Genomic DNA, 10,592 nt, shown 5'->3' on the forward strand with positions numbered 1-10,592 from the left:
ATGCCTACGCTTTCTCTGGCCCAAAAAATTGCACAAGTTGTTAATAAAATCTAACCACACCCTTTTAGGCCCGAGACTCAAACCCATGAATACTTTCTCATCTTATAATTAGTTTCTCAAACCCATCCCTTATTGAATGGTCCCAAAGCCCACATAACTTTTGTGTATTTTTTTAATTAGAATTAAAATTTCTAATCATACTATTACATATATAAATTACAGAGTACTTTAATTAAATATTTAAAATATAATAATAAGCTCAAAAGTATAATTAAAATAATATAAACTATACAAGTTCAAATTATCTATAATCCAAAATGTAAATATTCTCTAGTCATTATTATATCAATCTTCATTCAAAAATAAAACATGAGAATGTTTGAAGTTCTTCTAGGAGGAGATGGTGCTATTTCAGCAACCTCTCCAACATCTTCACCTAATATAAACATTTAACAAATTATTATTATCATATAATAATTCAAAACTTTAGGTAAATTATGTAAATAAAGTTAAAAGAATTATAAAGGCTTGAGAGTTGGCGTGAGCTTTTTTTTTTTTTTTGTAAGGCTTATAAAAGTAACAATTAAAAGACTTTTTATACTAAAATCCTTTTTTTTTTTGTCAAATGCAGCCCTTATTGATGGCTCTATCACTGTGGGAAGGCCCAACAAATATGACCAGCCGAAAATGCATCCCACCAATCTACTTTTGTTGCATAGAATCGTCAGATCCGGACTTATGAAGGCTGCCGACGAGTGAAGTGTAAACTCTATCATCAGGTGTGAGGCCCATCTTAATCATCTCATCATATAATTTAAAGGATTCTTCCTCTCTCCCCTCCTTGGACAAACCAGAAATAATTGCTGTGTAGGTCACAACATTTCCTTTTATACCCACCAAAGACATTTCCTTGAAAAGTTTCAGTGCCTCATCTACCCTGCCAGCAACACATTCCCCATGTATAAGTGATGTATATGTATAGACATCTGGCAGTAACCCCATTTGGGTCATTTCAAATCTTAGCTTATGAGCTTGCTCCACCTTCCCTTTCTTGCTATAACCATCTATAATGGTATTATATGAAAAATTATTAGGTACCACTCCCTTCTTATCCAAATCCCTAAACAACCTCACAGCTTCTTCAATATTCCCCTCCTTACAATATATGTCAATCAATATATTGAAACTCACCACATTAGGGGTCACTCCTTTTTCAACCATTTCAATCAGAAACTTCTTAGCTTCCTCATGCCTATTCAATTTACACAGCCCACTAGCAATGCTGGTGTAAGTGAAAGCATCTGCTTCAAATCCTTTGCTTTCCATGACAACTTTGAGCCTGAAAGCCTCGTCTATCATTCCTCTTTTACAATAACCATCTATTATTGTATTAAATATTACTATATTTACATCAATCCCCTTGTTTTGCATTTCTTTCACCAAGATTTCTGCTGCATCCATTTGGCCTGCTTTGCATACACCACTAATTATGGCCCCATAAGTGTGAGCACTAGGAACAATGCCTTTCTCAGCCAATTCATCAAACAAAGCAAATGCTCTTTCAAGATTCCCTTTTCTACAATTCCAATTTATCAATGAAGTGTACACATAAACATCTGGTTCTAACCCTCTTCCGCGCATGTTGTTGAACAGCTTTTCAGCTTCTTCAATGCTGCCAGAACTAGCATACCACTGTATCAAAAGATCACAGGTGATTAAATTATGGACAACTTGCCTCTTCTCCATCAAGTTCAATATCGCATTAATACCCTCTTGATCTTTTCTTGCAATGTATGCTTTCAACAATGTATTGTAAGTGACAACATTTGGTTCAACAATGCCTTTACCTGCCATCTCATCCATCAAAGCCTTGGCTCTTTCAACTTCCCTTGTATGACATAAGACATTTATTACAAGTGTCAAAGATTGAACTTTGATTTCAACCCTACCTGACTCAACCATCTTCCTAAAGAACCTCACCAATAGGTCTACCTCACCAAACCTTTTCAAAGCAAGTAAAAGCACAAAGCAAGACCTCTCCTCTATCACCAACCCATTTTCTTTCAAGTAATCATAGATTTCAAAAGCCTCTTCAAACATTCTATTATCTGCATACACCCTGAACAACATATCACACAGCTTTGCGAAAAAATGGGGATCTCTTTTATCAAAGAAAGCAATGATATCAAAAACAGGCTGACAAAGCTCCTCATCAGTCACAATACAATTCAAAATATTCTTCATTTCTGCGAACTTCTGAGCATGGTAGAGACTAGAAATGAGGCATGCATAGTCCTGAATGTCAGGCTTACAGGCACCAACGGAGTATTTTGCTTTGAAGAAGTTGAAAAAGGCTAAGCGTGATTGAGGTTGAAGGCAAGTGTTTGAGAGAACAAGGTGAGTGACATGGGGGTTGATGAATGAGCGCAAACAATGCAGTTCCGTAGCTTGTTGAAGATATTTAGAACCTGAACTGATATGGGTTTGAAAAATCCTCTGAGTACTTTCATGGTTGGATATGAAGGCGAAGTTTGAAGGGAGCAGCAAGCTCTTGTTCTTCAAAACCCTAGAGAAGGTCTTCAGAAACATCATACTTAACAGAAATTCCCAAATACCAAAACTGAGAGAACTTTATTTTTTTGGCCGGAACTAAATGAAGAACTTAATTTTGAGCAACACTATTCATTTCACAGATAGTTATTGTCTTGAATAAAGACATGCAGCTACCAGAAAAATACAGAATGAATCAAAACTAACAAATCCCTTGGACGCTTCTGATCAGAAAGTGAAAATGAAAGTGTCGCTGAAGTGAAGTAGAGGAATTTCAATGAGAGTAAACATTCTGATACTATCACATGGATCTTGACAAAATAGTTCAGGTTCTTTAGCTGCAAGCACACATACACATGTTACTAATAGAAATTACTCATGACGGATTCCCTAAACTACATAGATGACATGTTCAACAAGAAAAATATATAAGACTACTCACAAACCAGAATAGGCATGGCCATAGCAATCTTCCCTTCCCTTGCCTGCTTGCATAGTTTTCTTACCCAAGCCTGACATTTGAAATCATGAAAGATTACAGAGAAAATAAGATTAAAATGAAAACACAGCATTGAGTTTAATGAAGCAAGTAAATGAACAAAAAGGAAGGAAAATAAACAAGTAAAAGGCCAAAGAACTGAAGATCTAACATGAAGACAACAAGTGGATGTCACCTACTCTTTGCTAATGGCAGAATTACCAGAATGTCTCAAACAATGATCTGAAGTCAATCAAGCAAAGCAATGAGTATGCAAAGCGCTCCACCAAAACTAAGCAAAGGTAGAATAGTATTAACATAATATTCAACTTGATATAATGCATTCTTTTTTGCATATTGCAAGAAATTGTGAATGCTATTTTATTGTGAAACAAATAACTCATCCTCTGTTTCTTTAATAACCGTGATTATTGAGCATGCACTAAAACGAAACAAAAAATACAAGTTCCCCAAAACGCTTTTACCAAAAAGGCAAAGCTGGATAATCCACTCCATACTGGAGCACGACAACTTGACACAACATTAAACAACCAGGAAACGTTAATTCCTAAGTCTTTAAAAATAACGTATGCCGGTGCTAACTGTGATTTGAGCAAAGGAAAAGTAAAAATTATAAATACTTGCCATTCCAAGGGAGAAAGCACCATTTTATTGTTATTGTTTCATAAATCTCTGAATAAACAAAGATAAGGGGAAATAACGTTACAGGCAGACAAAGTTAAGCAAGACCACCAAAAAGCAATTATAGTACTTCAGGAATTTTTTCAATACCGATGTTGACTTAGCATAAATTTGAACTTGCTGATAATCATGATCATGCACGTTATTCAACTCTTAGTTTTAGTTTATAAATGGGTCAAAATATCATTACAAAAATGCCGCTTGGTTGCCGACAAATTCTGGCAGTAAGAATGATAGCCAACAAATCAAGTCCACTAATTGAACACTTTGCATCAGCCCTGAGAGCATGTTCAAAATCAGAAAAAGTTTCAAAATGGCTAATACCCAGAATATTCCCAAGACAACACCTTCTCATAAAGTCAACACCACATGAGTAATTTTAGAGTAACACAACAAATGATGTAAAGAAAAATGGGGAGAAACCGAAAAGTAAAGGAGGGTAAGGATAATCCGAAGAGAATAAGTTCCGATTGAAGTTTTAGTGAAGCAGAGCGAAGGGTAATCAGTGAATTCCGAAGTGAGATTGCACTTTAAAGCATCCGCCGCCGCTCGGAAAACCAAGAGATGCAGCGGAGTAAAGCAAAGGCCAAAGGAGAAGTGAAGAAGGCCCAGTCGTGGAGTTCGAACTCGCCGCGCGTTGCGAGAGTTAAGGGCACTTCATTCAAATTAAACGACGTCGTTTCAACATATTGCAAGGAAAGGAAGTGGCAGAGCAAGAAGAGAATAGAATGCGAGCACCTGGTAAGGCGCCGCCGACGATCAGCTTTGGCCTTTGGGGACGGAGAGGGAGAGCCGACGAGGGACGGAGGGAGATGAGGCGAGGCCGCAGGCCCAAAGGCCAAAGCTTTTCACTTTCGACTTGAAAGTCTCTGGTTTTCAAGCCCAAAAGCCCGTTACAATAAAATCCATCATTCTGTCAAGCTTTGACTTTTGTTGATTAGATTAAGGAACGGACGCGAAAGTCCATTTTATTTTTTATTTTAAAATTTTTTAAAAAATAATATTTATAGTTATAATATTATATATTATTTTTAAAAATGTAAATTATAATATTTAAAAATAATTTCAAAATATAAACATATATTTTTTAATAGTTGTTCAATTTAACAATTAAGAATACTTTATTTCTAGATGTAAAACAAAAAATAAATCTAAATGAGCCACTTGAGTCCTAGTTCATTTTTACACAGGTTTATGAAACTGAATTTACAAACTCAATTATACAAAATATTCTCAATATTTTTAAGTTTAAAAATTTATAAAAATAAGTTTAAATGAGCAACTCATTAAATCTAATTGTTTACCTGACTTTACATTTAGCCCATATTTTTTATCATTAACAAAACACTTCCAACCTGTTGGGGTATGGATGAACTGTGGGTTACTTGCTCACAGCTTGTAGAAATAATGTTTGTATTTCTTTTTTTTTTTTCCTTCTGACTTGTTTATATGAATTTTGTCTGCTTTCATTAAGAATATACAACTTTTTTTATTTTTTTGGAATCCAAGGGTTTTCTTCAAGTCATCATGGACATGGACAGAGTAACTTGATTCTCATTCTTTCCGACCTGAAAATGCTCGAGCATCCCAAGAAAAAAGGAAAATAAACGAATTTAACCTTAATACAACATTAAATATAAATTAATTTTAACATTATTAATAATAATAAATTAAAAAAAGGTAAAAATTTAAATACACATTTTATTATAAAAATAAAATCATTTAAAATAATGATATGTAAATTATTTTAAATTGAATTGATATAATTTTATTGACTGAATTATTAATATTAATAATATATTTAAATATTTGTTATAGTATTTGGATTTTTTGTTTTTTTTGTTTTTTTTCTCTTTGTCCCTCCAAATCTCCAATCATTAATCATTTGTTCTTTAATGTAATGATTTGATTTGATGTGTGATGTACCATTATTTGTTCAAATTCAAATATTATAAAGTTTATAATTTGACTAAACATGGTCGGCGAAAAAAATATTAGACTAAGCATAACTATTAAAATTTTTCTATTTATAAGATTTGGATCATCCTTATTAATTAAAAAAATTAAATCTCTTTTGTTCAACTCAACTACTCGATTAATTATTTTTAAAATTAATCCATCAAAAAATTATTTTTTAAATTAAAAGACAATCAAATTCTTAGGTTTATAAATATATTTTCTAATATTTAGGTTAATATTTATAAAAATTCAACAATTAAAAACAACTTGTTGATCTTTGGAGTCGGGCATCAGGCAAGGGCCTTGCCCTACTTATGCATACTCTGGGCATGTGCAACCTTTTATTGTAATATGTTGAATTTATTTATTTACTTTATTATTTAATATTATAATATTATTTTTATAATATAGTAAATCTTAAGTGTTGGAATAGAGATATAAAGATAAAAGAGGCGAGAAAAGTGTGGAAAGTGGAAAATGAGGAGGAGGAAAGCCAACTCACAATAACTTACTATTTTTTTCATATTTAAATGTAAGAAAATGTTAATTAATAAGTTAGTTAAACATAATAATTATATTTTAAGCTAAAAAATTAGGACTAAAATAGCAGTGTAACTATCTTTCGCATGTGATGTGAAGAAATTGAATCTATTTGTGGAAAAACCTCTAATTTTATAAAGGACAATTTGGAAAAAAAATTGAAGTTTATAATTTTACTTTTACAAAATAAATAAATAAATAAAGCATATGATGCAAACAAGGGAGCATATGCAATAGGGGTGAAAATAAGTTAGATCGAATCAGATATTGGCTAAATAGGTTTGAGCTTATGTGTTACGCTAAAAGCCTGAAGCTTGCATAAACATTGACATATATTTTGAATTCTCTCATCATTATGTTTATCAACGAGAGAAATGAGCATGAAAACAAAGGGAACGAGGTTTTGCTATTGGTAGAATTACTCATACAACCTCATCATCTGGAGAACTTTACTACCTCAAAATTCTATTAACAAAAGTCATAGGTCCTTCTTCATACGGTGCAATTAAAACTGTTGATGGAGTAATCTGTAAGACTTTTAAAGATGCCTACTTTATGATGGGGTTATTAAATGATGACAAAGAATACATAAATGCAATACATGAAGCTGCAACTTGAGCTTCAGGAATATTGTTGAGAAAAATGTTTGCGAGTATGCTACTCTATTCTTCCTTGAGTCATCCTAACTTTGTATGGAATAACACTTTCAAGGTATTGTCAAAAGATTTATTATGTATCTCCAAAAATTATCTAAGTTTATCAGGTAAATAAAATATTATCTTTTACATTACTATCAAATAGCATGACTTGTGCATGATTTTACCAAATCATTAAAATTGTCTTTGACTTACAGTAGTTGATGTGCCAATCTTTGAAAAGGAACAAGTTGTACCATGTAAAATTAATTCACTCCTACAGAGTAATAGGAAATGTCTTCAAGAATATCCTTCTTTACCATTGCCTCAAGGAGCTTGAGCAATTGATACGACCAACTATCTCATTCTATAAGAATTGAACTATGATTGAAATAGCTTGCATTTAGAAGCTGCAAGGCTAATTAGTTTATTTGACTAAGATCAAAAATGTGTATACAATAGTGTTATGCCCTCACTATCTTCCCCAAATGGAAGTTTTTTCTTTGTTTATGGTTATGGAGGCACAGGAAAAACATTCTTGTGGAATACCTGGATCCTCAACATGCTCTATCACCTCGAGCCACATCTTAAGCAACTTTAGTTGGATCCATAAGGATTGGCTCAAGAATGAAAGAGGTAGAGGAAGTGACCATTCGAGGGCCTAGGAGCTGGGACTCCATCTCTCTATGTTAAAGGGGACTCACCTTACCGTTTTCAGATTCTACTGACAAGATCATCATCCATTATGCTTGTGCATGTGCTTTCCCTTCTAAGGAGTAGGACCAGCTGAAAAAGAATAGAGGAAGGTTGATCAAAGGGAGGAAGCATTGTCTTCTTCCTTCTCTTAGCATCAGGTAAAGGAGACAAAACTCGCTTCCTCTTGTTAAGACCATCTCCTTTATCTGGGTAACTCAAGGAAGGGATCTTCTTAGTCGTAGACTTCTTTGGGACTAAGACTTAGGGGGATGCATCATCTTAATCCATCCCTTGGACCACAGTCCTCAGCAGGGGGTCGTCTAGGTCTCTGAAATAGCAGGGGCATCAATGTTTTCCCTCAAAAATGTCATCAGCACATGAGATCGTGTCCAATCATGGCCTACAAAAAGTAAAAATAAGGTTAGACTTTAGCATAAGGGAAGATAAAGGAAAGGTAAATTGAATACAGGAGATAATACTTACTGGTATGGCTCGTTATTATGCGTCTAAAGCGCTGAGGCCATCATTTATTAAAGCAATGGCAGGGGTCTCTATCTACAAGCTCTACTTTGCACTGTCATTTAGTGGTATGCAAGATAGTTATCTGGTCGATAGCCTCCCGATCTAGCAATTCCATATTGATCTGGGGGGTAGCCCTTGAGGGATGCACTGGCTCAATTCAAACTAGCCCACCACTAATTGAGGATGATACGACTCTAAATAGACCTTTAAAAACTTGGAGGAAAAACCAGTATATGATAGCCATATCTTTCTAGGGGTAGTAGCTGAGAGGAAAACCTCATCCCTTGGTAATTTGGCGGGGTTATTCTTCTGGTCCACCAGATATTTATACCAAATAGGAAGATAGCAGTCTAGAATGTGTAAAGCCTTCAAGTTCCTTCCTGAGGACTAGCTCTACTAACTAAAAAACTTAAAAAAGTTCTTTGAGTCGATCAGCGGTTGACCACTTAAAAGGCAGGTGAAAAAGTGGTTAGTGTGAAAATTGTTAGGAAAGGGCTCTTGTCGAAAAAGGGAGAAGTAGGTCATCATCCACAGCTGTAGAAACCAAACCGGCCCATGGAAGTTGTTGAAAGGCTTCTTCATCAATGACTCCCTCATGCCATCATAAAGGTGGCACAAAAACATCATCCCCAAGGCTATCTGATTGCCATAAAGAAGAGACTTGGCAATCCTCATATGTAGCTACATAGGCTTCCCTTCCCTCGAGGCCAATATCCATTAACTCAATAAGATCCAGATGAAGATCAGATGCTCCATAAGGGTAACGAGCTCGTTGATTGGCTTTTCAGAGAACAGCTCCATGATCTTTATATAAGAGCTCGCATTCCTAATCTTACTCTCCAGATCAGCTAAGAGAATGGTGTAGGAGTCATACTTCTTGGGGATTGCATAGAAGTTCTCCTCCCCGATGATGGGCAGTCCTAAGAACATGAAAATGTCTCATAAGGTAACGGACATAGGGCTCAACTCAAATATGAAGGCATTGCAGCCTAGAGCTTAAAAACTTAAGAGGGCCATCAAAAGCTTGATCGAGATGTCAACATTAGCAGGGACAGTTGAATTAAGTCATAAAGACCCATCTCCTTCCATTGAGGTACATATGTCTGCTTCTACCACCTCGCCCAGTTGACTCAAGCACGAGGCGACCGGGGCTAATTCCTGAGCTTTTTGTAGGATGACTCAAGAAAAGGCAAGGTCATCCGAGCTAGAATCAAGTTTCTAACTGAGGTCAGCAGCCATAGATTTAGTTGAGTAAGGGCCATCACTTCAGACAGGTTAGGAGAAATCATCAGATAATCGATGTCACTCTTATTAGAGACTTGAAAACTCTAAGAAGAAGTACTGGAAAGAAAATAAGAACAGTTAGTATATTTTCCCAATAAAACAGAAGGGCTGAATAGAAGAAGTAAAAAACTTACCAGAAAGTGATAGAATCATGGAATGAAGAATCCTCCTGTAAAGAAAATAAACAACTATTAGAATAAGGAACCAATCTTGGGGAAATAAGGGTTTCAACTACTAAATGTGTATCGTCACAAGCCCACCAAGTAAGGTAACAAGATTCTGGATAATTGCCAGAGAATCAGGAAGACTTTCGATGGATGTGAAAGATAGAGTGACAGTAGAGGCAAAAGGGAGATTAGAGTAAGGGAGCAAATACTTGAATGTCAAAAAATGGTAGAAAGGCAAGAGAAGTGACCAGAAAAAGAAATGAGTTTATATTAATAAAGGATGCTTAAAAACAAACTGACATTTTAATTTTTTCAAACGTGCCACAGGACTTACGTTATCAGCCACTGGCACGCGAGAGGCATTATTTAGGCTAAAATATGAAATATCGCTCAGATAGATCACAAGGTTAATTGGACTGAGTAACTAAAGTGTCAGGCCTAATAAAAACAAAAGGGCTAACCCTGATGCTCGACAAAGGCCACAATAAATAAATATACCAAAATTTCATCAGTTGTAAACATTGGACTGTTAGCACAAAAAAGGCACAATTTTAAATAATTCTAAAATTTATGGACTTCAAGCCCAAGTATCTCGGTGAAACAAGCTAATTATCAAAATAGAAAGCATGGAATAAAGATCGTGCCATGAGTTTCGTGAGATTCCTAATTCTTTAGCAGAACGTGCTAGGTCTTAAGGGAAAGGCTATTACCACTCTGATGCTATAAATAAAAGACGAAGACATAGAAGAAAGAAGTCAATACTCAATCAAAGCCTCATATTTTACACTTTTTAGCCTTTAAGTTTATCAGTTAATTTCTAGTTTAGACTTGTAATTCCTTATACTTCAATAAAAACAAACACTTGCTTTACCAAAGTTTTATATGTTTTTACATCTAAGTAAACTGTAATAAGAGAGCTTGGGACCCTTTTTGTTATTAATTGAGACTCAGCATCTCTGACATGCCTAGTATTTATTATTCATGCACGAATAATTTTGGCACACTCAGTGGGATATTATTTTGACAATGGCATCAAGTGAAATTATAGCAACTTTATTA

The 10,592-nt window shown here is 34.8% G+C and overlaps 1 protein-coding gene across 9 annotated transcripts; it reads right to left on the reverse strand.

Annotated features, from left to right (window-relative positions):
* Positions 1-549: 549 nt before the first annotated feature.
* Positions 550-4,600, reverse strand: LOC129316407 (pentatricopeptide repeat-containing protein At2g32630-like). Of its 9 annotated transcripts, none has more exons than XM_054960820.1 (4): positions 4,469-4,544; positions 3,229-3,271; positions 2,997-3,062; positions 550-2,888 (listed from the first exon to the last, which is right to left on the reverse strand). In XM_054960820.1, the coding sequence occupies exon 4, from the start codon at positions 2,590-2,592 to the stop codon at positions 703-705; it is 1,890 nt and encodes a 629-aa protein (XP_054816795.1). In that variant the 5' UTR covers positions 2,593-2,888; positions 2,997-3,062; positions 3,229-3,271; positions 4,469-4,544; the 3' UTR covers positions 550-702. The 9 variants fall into 9 exon arrangements, with proteins under 9 accessions (XP_054816795.1, XP_054816790.1, XP_054816789.1 ...); XM_054960815.1 differs by having other exon boundaries at positions 2,993-3,062; XM_054960814.1 differs by having other exon boundaries at positions 2,993-3,062; positions 3,229-3,320; positions 4,469-4,512.
* Between the last annotated feature and the right edge of the window lie 5,992 nt (positions 4,601-10,592).

This window comes from Prosopis cineraria, unplaced genomic scaffold (assembly GCF_029017545.1).
Source record: "Prosopis cineraria cultivar Desert tree isolate PC_DT_omini unplaced genomic scaffold, ASM2901754v1 PC7, whole genome shotgun sequence".
Taxonomy (NCBI): Eukaryota; Viridiplantae; Streptophyta; class Magnoliopsida; order Fabales; family Fabaceae; genus Prosopis; species Prosopis cineraria.

What these genes read in the sequence shown, in the direction of transcription:
- LOC129316407 (XM_054960819.1), bottom strand. Translation starts at nt 2,592, where the DNA reads ATGATGTTTCTGAAGACCTTCTCTAGGGTTTTGAAGAACAAGAGCTTG.